Source organism: Oncorhynchus gorbuscha, unplaced genomic scaffold, assembly GCF_021184085.1.
Source record: "Oncorhynchus gorbuscha isolate QuinsamMale2020 ecotype Even-year unplaced genomic scaffold, OgorEven_v1.0 Un_scaffold_525, whole genome shotgun sequence".
Classification (NCBI taxonomy): domain Eukaryota; kingdom Metazoa; phylum Chordata; class Actinopteri; order Salmoniformes; family Salmonidae; genus Oncorhynchus; species Oncorhynchus gorbuscha.
The window spans coordinates 1-27,818 of record NW_025745351.1 but is presented as its reverse complement, the minus strand read 5'-3'; the positions used below and the strand labels follow the sequence as shown (position 1 = coordinate 27,818).

Below are 27,818 nucleotides of genomic sequence, written 5' to 3'. Positions count from 1 at the left end.
CGGTTGTGATACAGCCTGGGATCGAATCAGGGTCTGTAGTGACGCCTCTAGCACTGAGATGCTGTGCCACTCGGGAGCCCAAGGATCTGATGGGACCATAAAAGGCCACTTTAAAATGTGCAGTTGTCTCACAACACAATGCCACAGATGAGGCGTAAAGTTGAGGGAACATGCAATTGGTATGCTGACTGCAGGAATGCCCACCAGAGCTGTTGGCAGAGCTGTTGGTGGTCTCACAACCGCAGACCACGCCAGCCCAGGACCTCCACATCCAGCTTCTTCACCTGCAGGATCATTTGAGACCAGCCACCCAGACAGCTAATGAAATAGAGGAGTATTTCTGTCTGTAATAAAGCCCTTTTGAGAGGATAAACACATTCTGATTGGCTGGTCCTGGCTCCCCAGTGGGTGGTCCTGAGGCCTCCCAGGCCCACCCATGGCTGCACCCCTGCCCAGTCATGTGAAATCCATAGATTAGTGCCTAATGAATTTATTTCAATTGAATGATTTCCTCATATGAACTGTAACTCACTAAAATCTTTGAATTTGTTGCATATTGAATTTATATTATTATTCAGTATTTCTATTTTAACACTCCTGGTTGTCTACAGTCGACAGCTAACTCACCCTTACATTCTACCAAATCATTTGACTGAAATCTGGACAGAGACACAATCATGCCTCAGTAAATCTTGGTGGCATGAGTCTGCTGGTGCATCTTGAGGTGATATGACTGTTTGAATCCTTTGCCACACTCTGAACACAGGTAGGGTTTCTCTCCTGTGTGGGTTCTCAGGTGTCTCTTTAGACGGTTGGCACTGAGAAAGCTCTTGTCACAATGGGTGCAGGAGTAAGGCCGTACCCCTGTGTGGTAGCGCAGATGAATGGTCAGGTAGCAGGACTGGGTGAACTGCTTCCCGCAGTGGGAGCACTGGAATGGCTTGTGGCCAGTGTGGAAGCGCTCATGCTTTAGAAGCTCCGCATGGGAGAAAAACCCTTTGCCACAATCGGAGCACAGGAACGGTCTCTCCCCCGAGTGGGTTAGCTCGTGCCTGGTCAGTGTGGCCTTGTATACAAAGGTCTTGTCGCACTGCGAGCAGCTGAACACGTTCTCCCTGGTGTGGCAGCGTTCGTGTTTCTTCATGTTCCTCTCCCTCTTGAAGCTCTTCCCACAGAATGAGCACATGAAAGGCATTTCTTCGGAGTGGATCTTCATGTGACTTACCAGCCCTCCCTTGTAGAGGAAACCCTTTCCACACTGCTTGCACTGGTGTGGCCTCTCTTTCAGGTGGGTGCGCTGGTGTGCGGTCAGAGCAGCCTTGTAGGCAAAGTTCTTGCCACAGCTGCAGACATGCAACCTCTCCTCTTGGTGTGTGAGCAGGTGCCTGTTAAGGTACGTACTACTGCTGAATCCCAAGTCACACCTTGGGCATTTGTAAGAGAGCTCAGCCTCGGTGGCGTTCTCCGTGTGAGTCCGGAGGTGTCTGACCAGCGCAGACTTCCAGGAGAACCGCCGGTCGCATTCCGAACACCGATACACACCGTTCTCCATGTGGTTCTTCTTGTGCTCTGTGTACGCTGACAAGGACTTGAAGTTCTGCCCACAGATCAGACAGTCATGCTTGCGCCCATCCTTGTGTGTCTGTCCGTGCCTCTCCAGTGACTGCTTGAAGGAGAAGCGGCGTCCGCACTGAGGGCACACGTATGGGCGCTCGCCGGTGTGGACGCGCCGATGGTATTTCAGTAAGGACTGAAACTTGTAGCTGCTGTTACAGTCTGGGCAATCATAGTGTCCTGCTTGGCCTGTTTGGTGCGGAGGCGACGGAGCATCTTCCTGCGCTTCCCCCGAGTGGTTCATCTCAATGTGCTGCTGGACGGACGCTTCGTCTGAGTTGACGAATGGACACCACCCTGAAGGACCAACAAAGTAGAAGTGAAAACCTGATGGATTCAATAAGGGCAGGATACAAACAATTGTTTAAGCAATGTATGTAGGTAACCACTCAACAGACCAAACAATTACACACTTATGCAAAACTAATAAGGTAATACATGCACCTGTATCTCCTTCCTTTATTGAGACCACTGGTGAGCCATAGGAGTGTTCCTCACTGTTGAAGATAAACAGGTAGAGGGCAATTCCAAGGTAACAGAGTGACACACTCACATTTTTCACTTTAAAACACTTTAAAATGTCAAACAAACACCAATGATTGCAAAGTTAAACAAACCATACAACTATGCACAAGGACAACATTGAACAATTTCCACAGAGAATTTTACAAGGATACATTTACTTGAAAAACAGTAGTTTGGTAACAGAATGACAGTTTGTGCTGTCTGTTAATAAACTTTGCTTTTTGTTTGACATACATTTTAAAGTAAAAACATCGGAGTCTCAGTATCACTCTGTTACCGTGGAATTGCCCGCCTAGAGCATTAATGCCATGAGAAGACAGTTGAGTTACATCTTATTTTTCACTTAAAATACCAAACTTGTTATTTAACCTTAAAATGTCTGCATCAATCTACTTTACCTCTTAAAATGCAATGGTGTGAAACCCTGGGGGTTCATCAAGCTTCCATCCGTCCTCCTCTTTGGGGTGGCAACCTTTCCCTTGAGCTTCTGCAGGTTCACCATCTGCACCTTCAAGGTCGGTTTCGTTTTCCTACCACTGGTACGGACCTTGACAAGTGTTACAACCTTGTCCAGAAGTCCAGGCACCAACACTGCAGGCTCAGATGAAGTGGACTGACCCGCTCCTTCGTGTGGATTGTGACAGGATTTCCCTCCATCCTCCAATACCAGGTCTGTTTCAGGGGGTTCAATAGCCACCTCTCCTACAATCTCTTTAATCCCTATATCCTCTTTCTCAGACTTCAGGCTTTTTGTAAGTTCCTGCGTTTTGACCTCAGTGCCCTCTGTGTGAACCTTCAGGTGTCTCACCATGGCCGACGCCCAGTTGAACTTCCTGTGGCACTGTGAGCACTGGTAAGCGCCTTGCTCCATATGGCTCTTCTTGTGCTCTGTGCGGGCTGACAAGGACTGAAAGGTCTCCCCACAGATTAAACAGTCGTAAACGCGCCCATCCTTATGTGTCTGTTTGTGCCTGTCCAGAGACTGCCTGAAGGAGAAACACCGTCCGCACAGATGGCACACATACGGGCGCTCTCCTGTATGGATGACCTGATGGGCTATTAGTGCAGAGGCAAACTTGAAGCTCTTCTCACAGACTGAACAGATGTGGGGCCCAGAGGATGTTTGGTGATGGGCGGATGCTGAGTCATTCTCTTCTTCTTCTAGATGAGAGTTGCTCTCCAAGTCGCCCTCCTCATGGTCCTCCATCACCTTCTCTTCCTCCACGTCTTCAGCGGGCATTTCTTTAGGCTCTTCTTCCTTGTCCTCCATGGTCTGTGCTTCGTCATCGTTCCCATCCTCCACCTCCTCCTGACCCAAACCTAATTCAACCTCTTCATAATCGGTCAGAGTTACAATTTCCACCTCGAAGTCATCCACAAACTCCTCCAAGGGTTCTGACTGGTTGTCACAGGTGGTCTGCTCAGTGCTGATCATGGTTCTACTGTGTGGCGGGATGGAGAGAGAGGACAGGATGCAGTCGCCCATGGCGCAGGGGGGTACTGTTCAAAGAGAGGATGCTACAATTAGTCAATCCATTTGGATGAATGCCATGTTCAGTTTTAAAACTGCACGGATACATTTGCTACGTGTCACCCACCATGTTGCTCCAAATGTCCAAGACGTTTATGGTGCTGGAGAAGACTCTTCAGATCTGCTGGATGAGATATAACATGGGCACAATCATCCAAGACTGAGGGGGCAGTACCGAGCCATGCCATTGTCTGGGGGACAGATAAAATAATAGATATGTATCTACTGAATATTCCACTTCACATGGTTCCTTGCACAGTTTAATTAATCTGGTACAGCACAATGATTATTAAACAGTAGGTGTGAATAGAAGGTATTCTTTCCCTCACCTGTGCGAGGTCAGGGGTCGGTAACAGTTGAACCAATCTGGACAGGAACTCCCACAGTAGAGTTTGCAGCTCGATGTCATATTGTGGTCCATACTCCACTGGGAATATCTCCTGAGGGACACCGATGAAGAAGAAAACCCCTCCACATGATTTAATATAGAGGTAAATGCAATGCAAAACACTTTACTTCATTGACCTGTAAATCCAATGCAAGAGGACATGTGTTCTGTGAAGTCTCACGGTGAAAAAATGCTCTCTCTCATCAGGGTCTTTAAGCAGGGTCTGGACCAGCTCCAGAAAATGAGTCTCTGACGACTCCACCTCTGTGTCACTTACCTGTAGGATACAGCAAATAAGGACACATTTGTCCAACATACAGTGTATCTATAGCAGTGCATTTCACTCCAGTCTACTCCTCCAGGAAGAAGGTATTCATTGACGGTCAACTTACATCATTACTGAAGTGGGTAAGTGGTTGAATCATGTACAGCTGGGTTAAGATGACCTGAGGTTCTACAGGATGCTCACTGCGACACAACTCCAGAATGTGCTGCAATAACACATACCCCATGCACCGTTATTCATTAGTTATAGTACGTCAGACTGTTACCATGGTCACCCCATGGCTTTTCAGTCTGAAAAAGTCACCCTAAAAAATATGCCGTAGTCTCTACAAGCCAGCATGTTGAATAAACTGACATTTACACTCAATTTACCGGTTGTCCGTGCTGTTGTCCTTTTGTCAGTAGAAAATAAAGATCATATTTCCACGGTTTGTATTTTCTATCTCCTGACGCATTGCACATGATGCACAATATGCAAACAATAGCCGAACGTAACCAAACGTTGTCGACTGAAGCATGTCCCCTTCGCAATCAGCTGGAAGCGCATGTGATATACTACAAATGAAAAGTTGTCAACGTTTGGTCACGCTTGGCCATCGTTTAGATATTGTGCACGTGTTTACGTCCCATGCATCAGTATTGAAAACGTCTATGGAGAACTGAAAGTCGGGCTAATAACACTTCCCTGTGGATATTTGGTCACCGATGACCTCCGATATAAGGATAAAAATCAGCAGACAACAGGTAAAGTTTGTCTAAATGAAGTTTATTCAACATTCTGACTTGTAAAAGGACTGTTTTGAAATGAGTGTGCCTACACGAAACTACATCTTCCACTCTCGGATTCTAAAAGGACTGTTTTGAAATGAGTGTGAATACACGAAACTACATCTTCCACTCTCGGATTCTACAAGGGATCCGAATACATAAGGGCTCTATCTATGCCTCTACACTCACTCATTAGGGTTGTAACACTCACCCTTGCTCGCAATCCCAAAATAAGTTGGGCCCTGTGCCTATAGATCAGCAACTCAGGGACCATCTCTGTCACCAGGGAGACAAACTCTGCCAGCATTGCATAATTCATGGCATCTCGCTGTTGCACCACCTGCCATATGGACGCGGACATAAGCTGAATGGGTGGAACCAAGAGGCAGAGGGAGAGGAGAGGGAGACCTAAAACAGCATGGGAAAATGAATAATAAGGGTGCAATCAGAACGTCAAACGCATACACTGTATATACAAAAGTATGTGGACACCCCTTCAAATTAGTGGATTTGGGTATTTCAGCTAAACCAGTTGCTGACTGATGTATAAAATCTAGCACACAGCCATGCAATCTTCATAGACAAACATTTTCAGTAGAATAGCCTTACTGAAGAGCTCAGTGACTTTCAACGTGGCACCGTCATAGGATGGCAACATTCCAACAAGTCAGTTCGTCAAATTTCTGCCCTGCTAGAGCTGCCCTGGTCAACTGTAAGTGTTGTTATTGTGAAGTGGAAACTCTAGGAGCAACAACAGCTCAGCCGCAAAGTGGTAGACCACACAAGCTCACAGAACGAGATCGTTGAGTGCTGAAGCGCATAGCTCATACAATTTGTCGGTCCTCGGTTGCAACACTCACTAGAGTTCTAAACTGCCTCTGGAAGCAATGTCAGCACAAGAGCTGTTTGTCGGGAGCTTCGTGAAATGGGTTTCCATGGCCGAGCAGCCACACACAAGCCTAAGGTCACCATGTGCAATGCCAAGCTTCAGCTGGAGTTGTGTAACGCTTGCCGCCATTGGACTCTGGAGCGTTCTCTGGGATGATGAATCACACTTCACCATATGCTAGTCCAACAACGAATCTGTGTTTGGTGGAGTCCAGGAGAACACTACCTGTCCGAATGCATAGTGCCAACTATAAAGTTTGGTGGAGTCCAGGAGAACACTACCTGTCTGAATGCATAGTGCCAACTATAAAGTTTGGTGGAGTCCAGGAGAACACTACCTGTCTGAATGCATAGTGCCAACTATAAAGTTTGGTGGAGTCCAGGAGAACACTACCTGTCTGAATGCATAGTGCCAACTATAAAGTTTGGTGGAGGAGGAATAATGATCGGGGGTTGTTTTTCCATGCTAGAGCCCTTAGTTCCAGTGAAGGGACATCTTAACACTACAGCATACAATGACATTCTAGACCATTCTGTCCTTTCAACTGTGGGCAAAAGTTTGTTTCAGCATGACAATGCCCCCGTGCACATAGCGAGATCCATAGAGAAATGGTTTGTCGAGATCGGTCTGTAAAGAACTTGACTGGCCTGCACTGAGCCCTGACCTCAACGAACACCTCTGGGACGAATTGGAACGCTGACTGTGAGCCAGGCCTAATCGCCCAACCTCACTAATGCCCTTGTGGCCGAATGGAAGCCAGTCCCTGCAGCAATTTTCCAACATCTAGTGGAAAGCCTTCACAGGATATCTAGTGGAGGCTGTTGTTATAGCAACAAAAGGAGGACCAACCCCATATTAATGTCCATGACTTTTAAATGTTCGACGAGTATGTTTGATGAGATGTTCGAGGAGCAGCTGTCCATAAACTTTGTCATGTGTTGTACCTTCATTGGCTTGGAAAAATAGTATTTCAAAAGAACATTGTAAACAACTTTAAAATCAATCTGCAACTTAGCTAGTGTATTATCTGAAATGGTTCAATAACGTTTCACAACAGTCTTATGCATCTTAATTATGTGTACTGGGGCATATTCAGTGGAGCAAATGTTCATGATTGTTGTAGAAATACGCGAGTACTGCTTGTGTCCTGTGGACTTCATTTTTGACTGCAAACAGGCTGTGAACATGGTGTCTTGCCGAACATACCCCAAAATAACTCAAGTAGCAAATAGTATATGCTGCGGCTGGCATATTTGCATGGTCATTTATTAGATACAGCCTACCTGCATTGTCCGCTGCCGAAAATTCCGAGTCCATTTTGTCGCGTGGGCCAAATGCTGACTGTTGTTACAAACGTTAGATGGAGGATCCCGTTAGACACGGGATTTAATGCATCGGTTCCTTCCTGAACGCTACAGATTGTAGCAAATAATGTTGTGAACACTACGTTTGCTTTGTCTACGAATGTTTTACTAATTGTAAACCAGTTAATAACACGCTTGTAGCCACGAACGACAAGCAATCCGGAAGTGATCCTGGAATTACTGCGCGTCACAAAGGACCGGTCATCGGAAATGCATCGGATAGTTCACCTAGGAATGATTTAACCGGTATCCAACAGATCTACTGCACAAAGCTACCCAAAGCCTATTGTTTTCTCTACATGGGCCTAACCTGTTCCCCCGCCCAATTGATTTCATTTGAATTACTGGTATGTGTGTCAGAGAGACAGAGGGCTACAAAGTAGAACAAAACACATGTATTGTGCTGGGAACTGTAAAAGACAAGGAGACAAGTTGGCATCCACCTAAGGCTGGTTCATTACCGTAACAGAACATTTTACTAATCTTTGACATTCTTCAAAAGTTATTGACAAACATTTTAATTTAATAGCTCTTCTAATAGACCAGCTACTGATTGACTAATTGGATGATCATAGCACTGATTTAGTTTTACAATAAAATAAGTCAAGGACATGATTGAGTTGCAACTCCCTTTGATCAGACAAAATAATAATTGACAGCTATATTTCAATGGCCATGAGCCAGACTGACAAGATAACTTATTTTAGAGATCTAATGGTGTTGAAAGACCTTCCTTGACAGAGACATTGTAGAATATCATAGCTGTGAAGGTAAATTTACTTTAATTGTGTCTGCCATTTTTTCCAATTGTGCTGCTGCCCTTACTTCACGCTTGGTTGGAATTATCTCCAAAGTCTGAGCTCTGGACTGCCTCTGACCGCGAGTGGTTCTCCATGTGTTTCTTCAGTTTGGACGAGGTGGGAAAGTTTTTCATACACTGGTTACAGACAAATGTCTGCACCCCTGTATGAAAGCGTTTGTGTCGTGCCAAGTCTGACGAACTCCTAAACTTCAGCTGACAATCAGGGCAGGGGTAAGGGCGTTCCCCGGTGTGAATGCGGATGTGTAGTTGTACCTCTGCGGGGGTGAGAAATGTCTTCCCACAGTGGACGCAGGGGAATGGTCTTTCCCCTGTGTGTATGAGATGGTGCCTGGTCAAAGCGTAGGGTTTGGTGAATCCTTTCCCACAGTAAGAGCAAGGGTAAGGGCGCACGCCGGTGTGGGAGATGATATGTTCCTGTTGGGATTTTTTGCTCTTAAACCTCTTGTCACACTGATTGCAAGCGTACGGTCTCTCATCAGTGTGGGAGCGGTGGTGCTTGGACAGCTCCCCCTGGGACAGAAAGCTCTTCCCACACTGAGAGCAGAGGAAGGGTCTCTCCCCGGTGTGCATTCTCTCATGTCTGCTCAGGATGGATATCAATGTGAACCTCTTGGGACAGTAGGAGCACTGGAAAGGCCTCTCGCCCGTGTGAACTATTTGGTGTTTCTTGAGCAGGAAGAGGAAGGAAAAGCATCTCCCACACTGGTTGCACTGGTGTGGTCGTTCGCCGCTGTGGGAGAACATGTGCCTCTTCACATCAGCTTTGCGCGTATAGCTCTTGTCGCAGTGCGGGCACTTGAACTGCCGCTTGACCAGGTGGGTCTGCCGGTGTTGGGAGCGAGCCAGCAGAGAGTGGAAGCTTTCACCACACTGCTGGCAGATGTACTGGAGGCTGGTCCCGTGGCTCTTTCTGTGCTCCAGCAACTCAGAGGAGGAGGGGAAGCTCTTGCCACAGATGGAGCAGAGGTGGGGTAGGTCGCTCTCGCCCAGGTGGGAACTTCTGTGGTGGGTTGTCAGAGAGCGGAGGTTGGCAAAGGAGCTCCCGCACTGCTGGCAGGGGAAAGAGATGGATGTCCCACCATGTTTCTTCTCATGCTTGGTCAGGTCCCACGAATGCTGGAAGGTCCTGTCGCATTGAGAGCAGTGGAAAGGTCTCTCACCCGTGTGGGTGAGTTGGTGTCTCCTCACATCGGAGGAGCGAGTGAAGAGCCTACCGCACGTGGCACATGTGTGGGACTTTTGGTAGCCTTTTGCTTTCGTGGGAATCCCAGCATTACCGGTTTGATTCTCAGAGTTTTCGGTTATTAAAGTTTTTGAAGAAAGGAGAGGTTTGATTGATGTGAATATCTGGCCAGTGTTGTCAGGACATGGTGAAACCGCTGCTCTGTTTTTCCAAGACACATTGGGCTTGTTGTACTCCTCTGTGTGAATGCTTTGCATGTGGAGGTGAAGGCTCTTTTCCTCCAGACTGTGGTAGGCACACATAGGGCAGGTAAAGGGGGTCACCTTGTCAGATCCACCTGGGAGACAGAAGTCAAACAAGGCAAGTTTTATTTACCTGGCTTGTGAATTAAATAAAGGGCATGCTCATTGAAAAATATATTGAGACCACACAATGAAAGACATACAATACATCTTCCAAACATTCATATTTTTTCCAAATGTTGGTCCCTCAGTTGTTGCTACTGTGAATATGTACAGTTGAAGTCAGAAGTTTACATACACCTTAGCCAAATACATTAAAACTCAGGTTTCACAATTCCTGACATTTAATCCTAGTAAAAATTCCCTGTCTTAGGTCAGTTAGGATCACCACTTAATTTTAAGAATGTGAAATGTCAGAATAATAGTAGAGAATGACAGTCCCAGTGGGTCAGAAGTTTACATAAGGCATTGCCTTTAAAATGGTTTAAGTTGGATCAAACATTTTGGGTAGCCAGCCTTCCACAAGCTTCCCACAATAAGTTGGGTGAATTGTGGACCATTCCTCCTGACAGAGCTGGTGTAACTGAGTCAGGTTTGTAGGCCTCCTTGCTCGCACAAGCTTTTTCAGTTCTGCCCACACATTTTCTATACGATTGAGGTCAGGGCTTTGTGATGGCCACTCCAATACCTTGACTTTGTTGTCCTTAAGCCATTTTGCCACAACTTTGGAAGTATGCTTGGAGTCATTGTCCATTTAGAAGACCCATTTGCAACCAAGCTTTAACTGATGTCTTGAGATGTTGCTTCAATATAACCACACAATTGTCCTACTTCATGATGCAATCTATTTTGTCAAGTGTACTAGTTCCTCCAGCAGCAAAGCACCCCCACAACATGATGCTGCCACCCCTGTGTTTCACGGTTGGGATGGTGTTCTTCAGCTTGCAGCCTCTCCCTTTTTCCTCCAAACATAACGATGGTCATTATGGCCAAACAGTTCTATTTTTTGTCTCATCAGATCAGAGGACATTTCTCCAAAAAGTACGATCTTTGTCCCCATGTGCAGTTGCAAACCGTAGTCTGGCTTTTTTATGACGGTTTTGGAGCAGTGGCTTCTGCCTTGCTCAGCGGCCTTTCAGGTTATATCGTTATAGGACTTGTTTTTACTGTGGATATAGATACTTTTGTACCCATTTCCTCCAGCATCTTCACAAGGTCCTTTGCTGTTGTTCTGGGATTGATTTGCACTTTTCACACCAAAGTACATTAATCTCTAGGAGACAGAACGCGTCTCCTTCCTGAGCGTTATGACGGTTGCGTGGTCTCATGGTGTTTATACTTGCGTACTATTGTTTGTACAGACGAACGTGGTACCTTCAGGCATTTGGAAATTGCTCCCAAGGATGAACCAGACTTGTGGAGGTCTACAATTTTTGGCTGGGCTGATTTCTTTGGATTTTCCCATGATGTCAAGCAGAGACACTGCGTTTGAAGGTAGGCTTTGAAATACATCCACAGGTATACCTCCAATTGACTCAAATTATGTCAATTAGCCCATCAGAAGCTTCAAAAGCCGTGACATAATTTTCTGGAATTTTCCAAGCTGTTTAAAGGCACAGTCAACTTAGTGTATGTAAACTTCTGACCCACTGGAATTGTGATACACTGAATTATAAGTGAAATAATCTGTCTGTAAACAATTGTTGGCAAAATTACTTGTGTCATGCACATAGTAGATCCTAACCAGCTTGCCAAAACTATAGTTTGCTAACAGGAAATTTGTGGAGTGGTTAAAAAATGAGTTTTAATGACTCCAACCTAAGTGTGTGTAAACTTCTGACTTCACTGTATGTAACCATTTTCCTGATGACTGTCAGAATAGTCACTATCAGAATAGTTGGAGAGATCATTATTACCGGCTTCTCTTCCCCTGGGTGAGTTGACATAAACCATGCTTGAGGCGTCACCGTTGTTCCTGTGATTAAAAACGAAAACAAAAATATCACTAATTTGATGACAAAATGGCAGATTCCTTTTTAAATGACAGTACTCCTATTCTCTAATCATCACTCATACTTGTTCTCAGTGTTCTTTTTCCTCCTCCAAGTTCTTGGCGTCTTCGACTGCAGCCGTGTAGACCGCCTCACATTTGACGTCGCAGGTTGTTGGGTTTGAAAGTTGACCACTTGGGACGTGTCCTTCCCTTCCTGGTTCCCACATACAATCACAGTCTCTGATTGGCCGTCCTGATCTGCCACCACCTCATCTTGGACATTTTTTTTGACTGCTACAGTCTCTGTCCCAGTTCCAATGTCTTCACTGATATTAACGGCTTCATCTGCTTGCTCCACCGGAACACTCACTGTGTCCATCTCTTCCTCGGCTGCACTCATCTCCTCCCCCACGTAGCCATATTCTTCAACGACTGTCATCTCCAGATTCATATCCTCAGCTTTAAGTTCAACCACCTCCTCCCGCAGTGGAGAGGCGTTTGACGATACGTATTCCTCGTTCATCGTCTCTACAATCTCTTCTTCCACCTCTGTTCCAACCTCCACTTCAGTGTAAACTGTTACTACTACCGCATCAGTGTCCTCTAAAGACATGTGGCTCAGCACGTCTGCCGAGTTATGTGACGACTCTGACCGGATGACAAAAGTGGTCGGCTCAGTGGTGACCACCATTTTAGGGGTGGACAGAGAGGAGAGGATGCTGTCACCCATGGAGGAGGAGAGAGCAGCTGAACAAGAGAAGACAAGAACTGTGTCGTAAAAAGACCTGTGAGTTTTAAACAGTACTGTGCTACAAAACGTTGCATCATGATTTGGTAATCATTACAGGAGACTTACAAGGTTCTTTTAAATGTCCAAAACTCTTATGGTGCTGGAGAATGAGGTTCAGATTCTCTGGGGTAGACTGCATACACTCCTCCAGGACTGAAGGGGCAGAGCTGAGCCATGTCGCGGTCTGAAAGGGAATGTGTTTTAGAAATGCATTTTATATTCAATCACCGTAGCCTAAAGAATTGTGTTTGTCTTCCCAAAATGTACTATTCCCAACCTGTGCTAGATTTATGCAACATCCAATATCAGAAAGGCTAAATTGCCAGAAGCTATGCATGCCACAATGCTCAATACCTGCTTGAGATCTGGTACTGGAAACAGTTGTTCCAGTCTGGAGAGGAACTCCCATGTTAACGTCTGCACCGCTGTGTCATATTGTCGGCCATATTGTTCCGGGAACACCTCCTGTTGGGGGAACATTATTTAAATGGAGGCAAGGCGAGGGATTGTAACTTTTCCCGGGCGTGAAACTCCCATAGTTTTCAGTAAAACCTTGGCGTAAGCAGCGCGGTCCTGCAAGAGGCTCACAGCGCAGAGTGTAAAATTACCTGAAAGAAGCACTCCCTCTCGATTGGGTCCTTCAGCAGTGATTGGACAAGCACCACAAAATTTGATTCAGATGCTTCCACCTCTGCGTCCCTGTACTGCAAGACAGTAAACAGATACAATCATCTCATCACATCACATAGTGGCTGTGTGCACTCAAATCCACTTGGAAAACAACCAAGTTCTGTTCTAAGAGGCAGCGCCTCTTCAACCTCAGGAGGCTGACGAAATTTGGCTTGTCACCAAAAGCACTCACAAACTTCTACAGATGCACAATCGAGAGCATCCTGACGGGCTGTATCACCGCCTGGTACGGCAACTGCTCCGCCCACACCCGCAAGGCTCTCCAGAGGGTAGTGAGGTCTGCACAACGCATCACCGGGGGCAAACTACCTGCCCTCCAGGACACCTACACCACCCGATGTTACAGGAAGGCCATAAAGATCATCAAGGACAACAACCACCCGAGCCACTGCCTGTTCACCCCGCTATCATCCAGAAGACGAGGTCAGTACAGGTGCATCAAAGCTGGGACCGAGAGACTGAAAAACAGCTTCTATCTCAAGGCCATCAGACTGTTAAACAGCCACCACTAACATTGAGTGGCTGCTGCCAACACACTGACTCAACCTCAGCCACTTTAATAATGGGAATTGATGGGAAATGATGTAAAATATATCACAAGCCACTTTAAACAATGCTACCTAATATAATGTTTACATACCCTACATTATTCATCTCATATGCATACGTATATACTGTACTCTACATCATGGACTGCATCCTTATGTAATACATGTATCACTAGCCACTTAAACTATGCCACTTTGTTTACTTTGTCTACATACTCATCTCATATGTATATACTGTACTCGATACCATCTACTGCATCTTGCCTATGCCGCTCTGTACCATCACTCATTCATATATCTTTATGTACATATTCTTTATCCCCTTACACTTGTGTGTATTGGACAGTAGTTTTGGAATTGTTAGTTAGATTACTTGTTGGTTATTACTGCATTGTCGGAACTAGAAGCACAAGCATTTCGCTACACTCGCATTAACATCTGCTAACCATATATATGTGAGAAATAAAATTTGATTTGATAATAGGACTATAGCCCACTTACTCCTGTGCATCCTGGAGTAACAGTGGGCATGCTGTCCAGGTAAGGTTGGATGGTTTGAGGGTCGGCAGGGCCTCGGCACAGCTCCAGAACCAACTGAATCACATAGTAGAAACAAGTATTAACTGTGGTACAAACCTGTAGCTGGAGAAACCATGTCATTGTCATCTCTCAATCAACTCAGGTGGGGAGTACCCATTCATAGGATTGCAGACAGGTACATAATGTATAGAACAGACCCAATTCTCTACTCATCATCATAGGAAATTCTCTCTCTTCTGTTCAATATATTTCATTTGCGCTTTTCAGGGCTCTCCAGCCAACTGAATAACCCTATGCCCCCTGACTCGTCTCTCACCCGTGCTCTCAGACCTAGAATGAGCTGAGCTCTATGTCTGTGGCTCAGCAGCTCTGGAATGGCCTCTGTCACCAGAGTCACAAACTCCTCCAACTTCTCATAGTGCCTCACATCTCTTTGCTGAGCCACCTGCCACATGGCAGCAGACAGGAGCCGCAAGGGTGGAACCAGGAGGTGCAGAGAAGAAAGACTGAGAACTGGATCTGAAATGTAGGTGTGCAAATGGACAAACATTCAATCAGAAGTCAGAACACTGTTCAAAATATATACAGTAGTAATATATCATTATGTCTGTCAGCTAATGATGCGGACAATAATTTATAATCTCGTCGTTACAGGATGGGGCTCCATAGAATAGAAGCATCAGACATTAGCCTTTGTCAGGATGAATTTGCATTAAGCAATAACTTTACCATTCACATTGTCTTTACTTTAAATTGATAGCTAGTTAGATAGGATTACAAGCACACTTGGCTTAACAATGCAGTCATAACAACCGATTTTAGCCGGGGATCAACTGATAGCTAACTATGCCACTTTTTACATGGAGCTTTTGATATTAGTTCTGCAGATATTAGCTAGCATGGTAACGTTATCTAGAAGTTATTTTATTACACACCATTGACGTCTTTAGATAGTCCACATGCATCCATGGCTATAAATATACGTATGTAAAAGCGCAGAATAATTTGAGAACAAAATTATTCGACTGCTCCCCAACGAGCGAAGTAACATCGATCTACTTCCCCAAAACTTCCGGTACCCAAGACTGGACTCAATTTTCGTTCCGCCTGTACCTTTTTACATAATAGAAGTCATTACTACTAACATGGCTCTGTTAGATTTGAGTTGATTTCCCTTTGAAAAATATTGTAGCCTACTGCAAGACAAAAAAAAGCTACGTTACTTTTATTACCTTTATTACCTAATGAATACTCCGTTAAAGATACAGAAGTTTTGCCTCTGGGGGTGCTGATGAGCCAAAATGTGTCCATTAGAAAAGGAAATACTGTATCGTCTATTGACCCGAGATAGCAGATTGGTTAATATTATGTATATCAGCCATAAAGACAACACTCGAGCCTACATTTGAGAATACATATCTTCCCTAATTTTTTAACATAAGAGTAGAGGCCTAAACTTGCCTCTCAACAACCAGCCTGTGTACTGGTAGCAACTGTCCTCTTCATTCTGCAAAGGAAGGTGTGCAATACTTCTCTCTTTTTAATGTCAAAACAAGGTACGTAATCTAAATAAAATAATATGCCCTTTGATGTATGATTTCTGGCAGCAAAAAGCACATCTCAAATATACAATCAAGTTCCAAGCTGTGACAGAATTAACAATTCACAGTATGAGGCTCAACTCTTGTTGTTACAGGCCTCTAATACAAATGGCCTGTCTTACTTTACATTCCAAAAAACAACATATGAATAGCAATGACACAGCAATATCGTCAACAAACAGCCTCAACTGCTGCATGAGTTCGCTCGTGTGTACGCAGAAGATGCAATCTGTTGTAAGCCTTCCCACATTCAGCACACACGTATGGCTTCTCTCCCGTGTGGCTGAGCATGTGTCTCTTCAGTGGAGTGGTGCTGTTATAGCGATTTCCACACACGCTGCAGGAGTAGGGCTTCTCTCCTGTGTGTATACGCTTATGTACTGTAAGATAGCAGGACTGGGTAAAACTTTTCCCACACTGCTCACATTTGAATGGTCGTTCTCCAGTGTGGTAACGCTGATGTTTCACCACTTCGGAGTAAGTTAAGAAACTTTTACCGCACTGAGAGCACATATGTGGCCTCTCCCCTGTATGCATGCGATTATGCCTGGTCAGATCAGTCGACTTGGAAAATCTCTTCCCACACTGTGAGCAGGGGAAAGGACGCTCCCCTGTATGAGTCTGTAAGTGTTTCTTTAAAAACCGATTGGCCTTGAAAGTCTTTCCACACTCCAGACAAGGGAAGGGTCTCTCCTCTGAGTGACACTGAAGGTGTTTTGACAATTCACCAGAGGACAGAAATCTTTTTCCACAGTCAGGGCAAAGAAATGGTCTCTCTCCTGTGTGAATTCTCTCATGTCTAGTCAAGATCTGTAGTTGTGTGAATCTCTTTGGACAATGAGAGCACTGGTAAGGCCGCTCACCTGTATGAGTTCTCTGGTGTTTGATCAAGTTCGATAGCCTTGAGAAATTTTTAGGACAATGGGAACACAGAAATGAACCCTCTTCCTTATGAGCATTCAAATAGTGTTGCCTAAGACAAACTAGCTGCGTGAAGTTCATGTTGCATATTGAACACTGGAATGGTCGCGCGCCATTGTGCATTTGCATGTGTTTTGTGAGGGCATCCGAGTTTTGACATTTCTTCAAACACTGGTTGCACTGCAGCGGGTCACCACCAGAGTGAATCAGCTGGTGTCGCTTCATTTGGGATATCTGACAGAAAGACATGTCACATTCTGGACATTTGTGTTCACCCTCTTCGCTGGGACACTGCTCACTATCAAGGCCTGCTGGGAGGTTTAACTTGATCCCAAAGTCATCAGAGACTGGCGAATCTGCTAAATGAGCCACACTGCAGTGTGTCTTTAGATCTTCCTCCCGATCGAAGCTCTCTCCACACGCGCAGCACTGTAACGGCCTTGACCCTAGGCCCTTTCGCTGGTGTCTTTTCAAGTCGAAGGAATACTGGAAAGTCTTCCTACATTGGGTGCACCTGTAAGGCCGCTCCCCAGTGTGGGATCTCTGATGTCTCCTCATATCTGTCGCTCGAGAGAAGGTCTTTCCACACACAGAGCATGTTTTGGAGTGTGATGTATGCTTGCCAGACTTCCCCAGTATGTGGGGAATGTCTGAGAGACATGGGTTCAGAGGGGTGCTGCTGGAAGACCCTGGAGGGGTTTCTGTTTCATTTTCTCCAGCAGCAAGCATCCTTCTGTACTCCTCTGGGTGAAGCGCTTTAAGGTGTTGCCGGAGGTTCACCTCGTCGGCATGGTTAAAAGAGCACTGAGAGCAGGCGAAGACAAGAGAGGGAGCCTCCACCGTCCCACCTGCAGGGGAACAGAGAAAGGAGCATACTGTATATTTAGAAAGTCCTCAAAAATTATAATCCAATTTATTCTAAACCAGGAATCTGGATCATATTCAACATTGCCAAATCTATTCAATTAAAATGATGAAACATTCAGAGAATTCTAACGATATCCAAGTGTACCTATAGTACCATAGAAACCTTGTGTTGATATAACATTGCAAACCTTTATTTCCATTCATTGTGGAGCTGTCATAAGTGGCGCTGAGGTCTTCAGAGTCTTCCCTAAAGATAGCGATAAAGCACAATTGATGTCCAATGACACTGCACTTGATTGATTTTATTTGACAGTTTAACAAAGCCATAGAAAGTACAAACATTTTTAATACGTGACAGGGATAACACAATGAAGTCAATGACGCATTTCCATTGTGATCCTTTTAAGTAAATGGTGAAATTGCTTTAAAACCTTAAGTCCTCTCCCACCCCTCATTCTTACCTTGGGTCTGGAGACAGGTATAAAGGGACACCCCAGGTCCCATTAGCCTCCTCCAATGCCTTGAGCTGCCCTCCATTGGGACCTCTTGATCCCACGGTCTTCATCTGGAGTCTTGTGTTTCTTCTCAATGGTTGAGAGTGGGAGGACATTTGGAGAGGCAGGACACTGACGTCCAGTCTCTGGAACCCTAATGTGGGTTTTTGGTGCAGACAGGATGGAACCAGTTCTGGCTGGTTCATTACTTCTTGTGGCGTACATTGGGAACTTCCTTGATCCGTGACAGTTTGGGGGACATAACCAGCTTCATTTCTCTCCTGCTCATCATTCTCAAGCCCCTCTGTGAAATCATTTTCTTCATGTGGGTTCTCATAGTGGTTGGACGGTCTGTCAATTGTATTCTCTGCACATATAGGCCCAACTAACTCCGGATGTTCAACATGCTCCTCCTCCTCATAAATCATTTCCACCTCTCTATTCATTGACTCCAGATCCACACACACATCCCCCACCTCTGCGCAGAAAACGGCTTCCTCTGTGTTCATGGCACTGGTTTCCTCTGAAACAAGCTCAGTGTCTCCGTTAGGATGCCCCACTTCCTCACAAATAACCTCCACTTCTCCCTCTTGACGTTCTTCCTCGCTTGCATTGGCTACCATCTCCCGCTCTTCCCCATTCAAGTCAGCCTGACTGTCTCTTTGGTTCTGTGACTCAGTCTTCTCTATACTAAACTCCCTTTCCTCTCTGGTGTATGTACTGGTCCCCAGCTCCACTTCTGCATATTCAGTCACTACTACAGACTCTGTTTCCATCTCTTCACCATATAAGGCTGGGTCCATACAACCATCCATCAACTCTGATTGGATCTCTGTTTCTGTCTTTCTAGTGGCCGCCACCACTACCGGAGTGAGAGACAGAGAGGAGAAGATGCAGTCGCCAGCAGAGGAGGAAGAAGTTGCTGATTGAGAGGTAAAAGGAGACGATTACAGTGAGATGTTATTTTAATAAACTGCTGGGATATGAATAAAGGGGGAATGTAACAATCCTAAAAGCATTTCCTTGAATCATTCAAATGTAACAATTTGCATACCTCCTTTACTAATTCTGGATTATTATTTTTTTAAAGTGGTTTACCATTGGTGTCCAAATATCCTAGTTCTCTATGATGTTGCAGTAGAGTCTTCAACTGCAGAGGCTGAGATAGAGAGTTGACACACTCTTCCAAGACAGAGGGTCCAGCATTGAGCCAAGACACTGTCTACGAGATGGGGAGCACACATTAATATAATATGCAATCAATCAAAATCGGTCCAGTTGTTCTTAAATAAAATATTCTAAATGCCCATTATCTTAAATAAAATGCTCCAAGATGTCTCATCATGTCTAATACATATACTGAGTAACCAATTCAACGTTTTGTGAAGAGTGCTGCAGTGCTCCACATGAGATGTGGAGCACTGCACAGATTCAAACAAGACAACTTCATTCACAAGCTCATGCTTGATAACGGAGGTCTGAGGAGTGGTCTATTGACGAGGTTCTGCCTGAGTACCTGTTTGAGGTCTGGTACAGGAAGGAGCTGCTCCAGCCTGGAGAGAAACTCCCACATTAATCCTTGCAGGGCAGAGTCATACTTGGGTCCATAGTCTACAGGAAACACTTCCTAATGGGAGAGATGAAAAAGACAGTGGGGGTCAATTATTTGGCTGGCTACTTTTCACATAGAATTTTTCTTTCAAAGATTAAATGTAGCCTAAGAACATGAAGCGGTAGGTTGATTATCACAAAAAAACATAAAACATAAAATGTAGCCTAGATACTACTGGTTTCATCTGTTTTGTTATACTAATGTTGACGGACCATACAAATGTTCAAACTTTGGTGTTTAAAAAAACCATATACTGACCTGGAAGAAATGTTCCCTCTCAACTGGGTCTTGGATAAGAGTTTGTACCAGTGCAAGGAAATTTGATTTAGAGGCTTCCGCTTCTGCACAACAAAACTGGGGAAATAACCTCTTGAATAAATGTACTGTAATTCTGACAAGATCGAGTGAGAGAACATCATTACAGAGGATTGAGGAATATCTTAAGACTCACGTCTGGATCCCCCGGATGTGATCTTGCAGCGTGGATCCTGTCCAGATGGCTCTGAAGTCCTGCTGTCTGCTCCGTGCGGCACAACTCCAAAACCAACTGGGGGAAAAAACACAGATTAATCCTACAAGAACACTGTTGGGTGAACAACTTGGCCTAACCTTTCTCTTCAAATATTCCATTACCTGTTGTTTCATGAATAAAATAGAACTCCTTGCAACTCATTACTAAATGAACCATGTTCTTTTCAAGTCACAGGACAAATCCGGAAATATATAGATTTTGTAGTTTTCATTCCTGGTCCTTTTGGACAGTGAAAAATGTGTGCGTGTGGGCGCTACGACAGTGTCAAATAACCATCACCTCTCTCTCTCACCTTTGCTCGTAAGCCCAACATGAGCTGGGTTCTCTGTCTGAAACCGAGCAGCTCTGGAACCGTCTCTGTAACAAATGTCACAAACTCTTCCAGCTTCCCGTATCCCATTATATCCCCTCGTTGGGCCACTTGCCACATCGCTGCAGAAAACAGCCGCAGCGGTGGGATGAACAGGCGCAGGGCAGGTAGAGGAAAAGATAACCCTATGAATGAACATATCGCAGGCAGTAAGCAGCTGCACTGACTGGGCTAAACAGGAGCACACATTGCTAGGCTATGACTAGAAGAGGAAAACATTGACACTACTTGCTATAGCGAACTACGCATTGTATTTTAAATAGATTATGTCTGAATTCAGATCGCATAAAAGCGATCACAAATGGAAATATGCATTGATTCCATACAGTTACACCATAAGTAGCTAGCTACAGGGATACAATTGGAAAGTTGGCTTGCTAGCTGGAACCCCTGCCTGCTCTGCTTCTGTCTGGTGGAAGCTTCCAATAAGTTCCCTGCGACATCCATAAACTTACCCGTATTCACCACCGGCTCCGTTAAATTCCTATAATCCATTATCATCAGTCACAGGGACGTCCTAAACTAAACCCAAAGCAATCATTGATTCATTTGGCTGAAAAATCTGTTTACCTGGAAGTTATTCTTATTTTTTTCTCATTTTGCAGGAAGTCGCTTAAAAAAACATTAGTTCCGGTTTATATTCGCCTTCAGAATAAAAGTTACGATCATGGGAAACGCTATATCACAGATTGAACAATGAGACTGGACGTATAAATATGAAGCATCCGCTGTAAAGTTTCCACTCGGAAGCCCACTGACGGGCAATGGGAGAAGATGGAACGAGATGGATTTTGGCCTACATTCTGAACATTTTCTCATTAATGAAACATTTGATCTCAATACAGTTTTCTGTTCCCAAAACTAAAATATGCTATGAATAGAGTGGTCTAAGTTTTGTCAAAGTTTTTTAAGCGTGTTATTTAGGAGTGAAAAGTCGAATTGAGTTATTGCACACGTGCATTTCAGAGTAGGCGGTCCCTAACGGATATATGCAGATGTTTTCTAGAACGGGCCAATAGGATCTCGCTCTCTCGTGCTTGGCTCTGCCCACCTCCTTGCTTGTTCTTCCTACGAAAATTAATCTGTTCCCATTGGAAACTACAGGCTGTGGTCTATCTTGGTTTAGTTATACAAATCTCTGGCTATATCGTCTCTAGTAATCAGTGAATCATCTCACAGATGCTAATATAATGCAATAAACTCCCTGTTGCCAAAAAAGTAAATTTAATTCAAATGACAAAATCATATACAGCACGTTTCATACAATATTAAAATAAAGGTTAAAAGAAATGTAACCATAAAAATAAAGAGTGCATTCTCAATGAAAAGTTCAGCTATCACAGAAAAAAACAATACTTGAATTATTGGACTGAATATACCCACTATGATAAGTAGCTTAAAGGAACATTTAAAACAAAAAAGTAAATTAGTCCATTGATGGTGTTTCGCTTGTCAGGAATCAAGATTTTAAGATATGTAACTTTTAAAGTGCATTCAGAAAGTATTCAGAGCCCTTGACTTTTTCCACATTTTATGTTACAACCTACACAATACCGAAGGTTACGTATGTAACCACGGTTATGTGAGCTATTTGGATCACTCCAATATATTGGTATCACTCCGCGGCGGAGGGATACATCCGAGGATGAACAGATTTACTCCCGTGTACACCTGTGTCACGGCTGAGGTCCGCTCTTATATATATATATATTTATATATATATTAGAACCCATGGCCACGACATGCCTTCTCTACATCATTTTTGAGGTGACTCTAGCACCGTAGAGGATTGGAGTGATCCAAATAGCTCACATAACCGTGGTTACATACATAACTTTCGTTATATTTTACTATATTGGATCACTCCAATATATTGGTATACCTGACCAGCCTGCGGCGAAATCCCAGTGCGGGACCGAGACGCAGGGGCCGTCAATGTGGAAGGGGAGGCCAGGACCGCTGAACCAACCGCAGAGGGAGGTGCCACGTTGACCTGATAGTACCTAGCAAAAAGTGCACGAGGACAAAGCAGACAAAGAGCTGGTCTGTTGTTCTAACTGACCGTGTCCGCTCCACATAGGCAGCCAGTGCCCCCTCAGGGCACAACATGCCGGAGGGAGGCCCAGAATCCCCCGCCACTGCCGGGGGGGGGTCGTAAGCAGACAGGTTAAAAGTTATGTTCACATGCCTGTCTGACAGAACCTTCGGGAGGAATAAAGGGTTGGGGAGGAGAGATGTACTCCCCCCTGGGTCCATCCGGTAGCACTCAGAACTTACTGAAAGAGCATGGAGCTCACCCACCCTCTTCATGGAAGTAATCGCTACCAAGAAGCCACCTTCATAGAGAGGTGTTTCAGGTAGGCAGACTCCAACGGTTTGAAAGGCAGAATTGGATGTGTGCCAAGACCACATCCAGATCCCAGCTCGCCATTGAGCGGGTCCGTGCTGGACGCAGGCGATCTAAAGGACTCTCAAACCATGAGAAACAAGATTTTAATAATAATAATAATAATAATATATGCCATTTAGCAGACGCTTTTATCCAAAGCGACTTACAGTCATGTGTGCATACATTCTACGTATGGGTGGTCCCGGGGATCGAACCCACTACCCTGGCGTTACAAGCACCATGCTCTACCAACTGAGCTACAGAAGGACCTTTTCTGGTCTGATGAAACCAAGATTGAACTCTTTGGCCTGAATCCCAAGCGTCACGCCTGGAAAAAACCTAGCACCATCCCTACAGTGAAGCATGGTGGCAGCATCATGCTGTTGGGATGTTTTTCAGCAGCAGGGACTGGGAGACTAGTCAGGATCAAGGAAAATATGTTTAGAGCAAAGTACAGAGAGATCCTTGATGAAAACCTGCTCAGGACCTCAGACTGGGAAAAGGTTCACCTTCCAACAGGACAACGACCCTAAGCACACAGCCAAGACAATGCAGGAGTGGCTCCGGGATAAGTTTCTGAAAGTCCTTGAGTGGTCCAGCCAGAACCCAGACTTGAACCAGATACATCATTTTTGGAGTATCCTGAAAATAGCTGTGCAGCGACGCTCCCCATCCAACCTGACAGAGCTTGAGAGGATCTGCAGAGAAGAACGGGAGAAACTCCCCAAATACAGGCGTGTCAAGCTTGTAGCATCATACCCAAGAAGACTGGAGGCTGTAATAACCGCTAAAGGTGCTTCAACAAAGTACTGAGTACAGGGTCTGAATAATTATGTAAATATTTTATCATTTTTTTGTTTAAAAAATATATATATTTGCAAACATTTCTAAAAATCAGTTTTTTGCATTGTCATTATGGGGTATTGTGTTTAGATTGAGGGGGGAAAACAATTTTTTTGAATAAAGCTGTAATGTAACGAAATGTCAAGGGGTCTAAATACTTTTCAAATGCACTGTACGTCAACAATGGACTAATGAAACAAATACCAAAATATATGTTTTTGGGTGGATTTGTCCATCAAGTAAATTCAGTTGCCCATTGGTCATTTAGATTCTCTTTACAAATGACTTACAATCAATACTTGCAACCGACTCTACACAACATTTTAGATGATCTATTCAAAATATCCACTTAACTATCTGACGGACCTAGTTATTAAATCTATCCAAAAGAAAAAAAAACATTCAACAACTGATATGCAAATGTACAACAATAACTCAATTTTCATTGAGGGAGTGAGTGAGTTGGTGAGCCTTGAGGCATCGAATTTGGGTGAAAGATTCCCCACATTCCCCACATACATGCTTCTCTGTATGGGTTTTCTGGTGCCTTTTCATATGATGAGAAAATCTGAAACGTTTGTCACAAACGCTACATGAAAATGGCTTCTCTCCTGTGTGAAGACGTCGGTGTGATTTCAGGTAACCTGACTGGATGAAGGACTTTCCACAGTCTTGGCATTTGTATGGTCTCTCACCAGTATGGTATCTTTCATGCAATCTCCTTTCATTTGCTGTGATGAAGGTTTTTTCGCAATAAGAGCATGGAAATGGTCTTTCTCCTGTGTGAGTGAGTTCATGTCTTTTCAATGACACTGCTTTGTAAAACTGCTTTCCACAGACTGTACAGGTAAATCTCACCCCCTCGTGAACTTGCTCAATATGTGTATTCAGCTGAATCTTTGTCCGATAAGTCATGTCACACTGCGAACAAGAAAAGGGTTTCTCCTCTGAGTGGGTCCCCATATGCACCGACAGTTCAGAAGCGGCCCTGTAGCTCTTTCCACACTGCCAGCACAGGAACGGCTTTTCTCCTGTGTGCTTCCTACTGTGTATTGTTAGAGAATTGGCTGTTCTGAATTTTTCTGGACAAACAGAGCACTGGTACAGGTACTCTCCTGAATGAACCCTCTCATGGATGACAAGGTATGATAACTGAGTGAAGGTTTTCTCACATTGAGAGCAGGGGTATGGGCCTGTGAATTTATGTTGATGCAGATAGTGTTCTCTCAGACGCCCCAACAGGGTAAAGGTCTTCTCACACATGGTACACTGGATTTCCTTGTGCATCAGCTTGTGTCTGTCAAAGGCAATGGAGTTTGGGTATATCCTTCCACAATCAGAGCAATAGAATGGGTTGTGAATTCGTTTGTGTGTCCTTAGGGAGGATGAGCCTTTGAATTCCTTGTCGCATTCATCACATTTGAATACCACCTTTCTTTCTTCCTCCTTGCATTCTGCCCTTGTGTCATCAGTGGCTAGCAGTTCACCAGCCTCCTCTGGAGTAGCATCCTCTTGTTGCTGGTCCACCAACTTAGATGCTTCTTCTCGGTTCACCTTCAGACAGATATCCCTCTGGTGTTTCTTTAAACCATGCATGTACTTGAAGCGCTGCTCACAATTGCCACATTGATAAGGACGCTCCTCTGAATGGGATCTCATATGAATAGCCATTCCTGAAGCACGGTTAAAAATCTTCCCACACACAGTGCATGGTTTGGGTTCTTTGAGAGTCGGCACTGAAGTAGCAGCCGTGATAAGGGGCTCAGTGTCGTTTTCCTTGGTAGTGAGAGGACTGCTGCAACCTTCCGTTTTAACTTCCACTTCTTGCTGGTCCACACTCTGACCCAAGTCTTCTAGGATGCCCTCGTGGCCAAGGATTTCCTGATGTTTCTTCAAGGTATCTTTGTACTTAAAACTTCTCTCACAAATAGCACAATGAAAGGGACGCTCCTTTGAGTGAGATTTCAAGTGCCTTTCCATGTCTGAGGTACGAGTCAAAATCCTACCACAGACACAACAGGTTTTTGAGTCGGACAGCGGTTTGTGAGATGGTTGTGGGTTTTCGTCAGTGCCAAGAGACCCAGTGCTACCCATTGATTGGGATTCATCTTTCTCTGGCTGCCGTTTCCCCTTCTGTTGTGACAAGTTTTGACCAACCTGACCTAAATCTTCCTGGTTCACTTTCTTACACAAATCTCTCTGGTGCCTCTTCAAATCATATGAATACTTGAATCTCTTATCACAATTTACACACCAAAATGGATGCTCTTTTGAGTGGGATCTCATGTGCCTTGCCATGTCTGAAGTACGAGTGAAAAACCTCCTACACAAAGAGCATGTTTTGGTGTCCAGAGGTCTTTTCTGCGTTAGACCTGATGGAGAGAGCGTCTTAAGGGGTGATGTGTTCGGAGATTTGCTAGTTGAGGGTTGTGGGATCTCTTCTTTATTTTCCCAATCAACCAAAGTTGAGAGGTTCTTTTCACAAACTCCTTGCTGGTGTCTCTTCAGATCATAAAGATCCTTGAAGCCTATTGCACATTTGAGGCACTTAAACCTATAATCATGATCTTGAGTGTGGCTTCGCTGGTGCCTTCTAAAGGACGTGGCTCGAGCAAACGTCCTCCCACAGTCGGGGCATGTCTTCCTGAATGGGCCTTTTTTGCATGACTTCCTCAGGGAGGTGTGCACCTTGGAGGAGGATGGCTGTTGGATTGCACGCTCGGAAGAATCCGTTTTACATGGCTTTTGTACTTTTGACCGTATTTTCTTAATCTGCAGCCTTTTGCTTTGTTTTGAGGTTTGAACATGAATTCCGGTGACAGCTTGATTGTCCGTTTCCACACTTACAGGCTTCCTATTCATAGCAGGCTCCTTCTCAGTAAATGCGTCTCTTTGATCTTCATCTGGTGCAAGTAGTCCTCCATTTTTCTCTATTGTACCCTCCACCAACCCTTTTCCTTCCAGTCTAGCCAAACATTCTGAAAGTGAATCTACTTCTGTGGCAGTCACCACACGTACATGTGGAGGGAGAGACAGAGAGGAGAGGATGTAGTCACCAAAGGACGATGGAGTTCCTTTTTGTGCAAGGGGGAGACAAAAGACAGGTTAAACTGAATTAATATATTTTCTGCAACAGTGTTTGACCAACGTTATACATGTCAATTGCATTTTCACAATCTTATATAATTGTTATTTATTTAATTTCAGTTTCATATTCCATTTGGTGCCCAACCCATGACTTACGAGACACTATTCATCAAGCACTTGTGCCAAAAAACACAAATACAAAATGACATTTTACACAATTCATATTTGCATCATGTACAACTAGCTTATACTTCAAATATTTGCAATTTTGGCACAGCCAATCCAATCCATGTGTTGTTTTACATGGTCAGCCATAGTAATACAGCACCCCTGGAGAAAATGAGGGTTGAGTGCCTTGCTCAAGTGCAAAGACAGATTTTCACCTTGTCGGCTCAGATATTTGAACCAGCAACCTCTCGGTTACTGGCCCAACGCTCTAGGCTACCTGCTATGGATCCTTTGAGTCTGTACGATACTCACCAATGGAGTCCAAATGTCCACGCTTTCTGTGGTACTGGAGCAGGGTCCTCAATTGTTTGGGGTCAGGTACAAACTGTACACATTTCTCCAGGGCAGAGGGGACAGCACTTAACAAGGAGGCAGTCTTGAGAGAGAGGAACATGGTTTCAAAGCATTAACAACTACAAACTCATGTCCAACACACAGTTTATTAAACATGAAAATATGATTGATTATTGATTGTTATTCTTGACTTCTAATTCCCCAAGCTTATTAGATAAAGGTGTTATTCATTCTTACTACCTGTTCAAGGTCTGGTAGGGGAAGTAACTTCTCCAGTCTGGAAAGGAATTCTAACATCAGCATCTGTATTGCAGTGTCATACTTGGGCCCAAATTCCACAGGGAACACGTCCTAGGAGAGAATAAATTAATGTAATAATTCATGTCAATAATTAGCCTAGTATTTGC

General features: G+C 44.5%; 3 protein-coding genes across 7 annotated transcripts; all 3 read right to left on the bottom strand.

The window, feature by feature from the left end:
- Nucleotides 1-405: 405 nt before the first annotated feature.
- On the bottom strand, nt 406-7,612 carry LOC124018452 (zinc finger protein 11-like). 2 transcript variants are annotated; one of them, XM_046333774.1, is made up of 9 exons: nt 7,284-7,612; nt 5,323-5,519; nt 4,451-4,549; nt 4,240-4,335; nt 4,000-4,110; nt 3,738-3,861; nt 2,538-3,639; nt 2,059-2,111; nt 406-1,911 (listed from the first exon to the last, which is right to left on the bottom strand). In XM_046333774.1, exons 1-9 carry the CDS (start codon nt 7,315-7,317, stop codon nt 683-685), a joined length of 3,045 nt encoding a protein of 1,014 aa, XP_046189730.1. In that variant the 5' UTR covers nt 7,318-7,612; the 3' UTR covers nt 406-682. The 2 variants fall into 2 exon arrangements, with proteins under 2 accessions (XP_046189730.1, XP_046189731.1); XM_046333775.1 differs by lacking the exon at nt 5,323-5,519.
- Nucleotides 7,613-7,744: 132 nt separating this feature from the next.
- Nucleotides 7,745-15,769, bottom strand: si:zfos-932h1.3 (zinc finger protein 93). Of its 4 annotated transcripts, none has more exons than XM_046333777.1 (9): nt 15,635-15,769; nt 14,490-14,692; nt 14,135-14,227; nt 13,004-13,099; nt 12,750-12,860; nt 12,462-12,579; nt 11,689-12,352; nt 11,529-11,587; nt 7,745-9,707 (listed from the first exon to the last, which is right to left on the bottom strand). In XM_046333777.1, exons 2-9 carry the CDS (start codon nt 14,625-14,627, stop codon nt 8,191-8,193), a joined length of 2,796 nt encoding a protein of 931 aa, XP_046189733.1. In that variant the 5' UTR covers nt 14,628-14,692; nt 15,635-15,769; the 3' UTR covers nt 7,745-8,190. The 4 variants fall into 4 exon arrangements, with proteins under 4 accessions (XP_046189733.1, XP_046189735.1, XP_046189734.1 ...); XM_046333779.1 differs by having other exon boundaries at nt 14,601-14,692; XM_046333778.1 differs by lacking the exon at nt 15,635-15,769 and adding an exon at nt 15,109-15,399 and having other exon boundaries at nt 14,601-14,692.
- Nucleotides 15,698-27,762, bottom strand: LOC124018458 (zinc finger protein 629-like; the record flags this gene model as incomplete). The annotated part of the gene is made up of 10 exons (XM_046333785.1): nt 15,698-17,543; nt 17,751-17,809; nt 18,024-18,978; nt 19,155-19,278; nt 19,573-19,683; nt 19,927-20,022; nt 20,120-20,215; nt 20,493-20,695; nt 27,370-27,493; nt 27,652-27,762. Coding segments are annotated over 10 exons (3,477 nt in total), but the record flags the coding sequence as incomplete, so codon positions are not given.
- Between the last annotated feature and the right edge of the window lie 56 nt (nt 27,763-27,818).

What these genes read in the sequence shown, in the direction of transcription:
- LOC124018452 (XM_046333774.1), bottom strand. Translation starts at nt 7,317, where the DNA reads ATGGACTCGGAATTTTCGGCAGCGGACAATGCAG. An exon ending in TTCGGCAGCGGACAATGCAG is followed by an intron (nt 5,520 to 7,283) that starts GTAGGCTGTATC and finishes ATGCTGTTTTAG; the next exon opens with GTCTCCCTCTCCTCTCCCTC. An exon ending in TTACCCACTTCAGTAATGAT is followed by an intron (nt 4,336 to 4,450) that starts GTAAGTTGACCG and finishes TGTATCCTACAG; the next exon opens with GTAAGTGACACAGAGGTGGA.
- si:zfos-932h1.3 (XM_046333776.1), bottom strand. Translation starts at nt 15,142, where the DNA reads ATGGATGCATGTGGACTATCTAAAGACGTCAATG. An exon ending in TTACTCCAGGATGCACAGGA is followed by an intron (nt 13,100 to 14,134) that starts GTAAGTGGGCTA and finishes ACTGTCTTGCAG; the next exon opens with TACAGGGACGCAGAGGTGGA. An exon ending in AGAGGGAGTGCTTCTTTCAG is followed by an intron (nt 12,861 to 13,003) that starts GTAATTTTACAC and finishes TTCCCCCAACAG; the next exon opens with GAGGTGTTCCCGGAACAATA.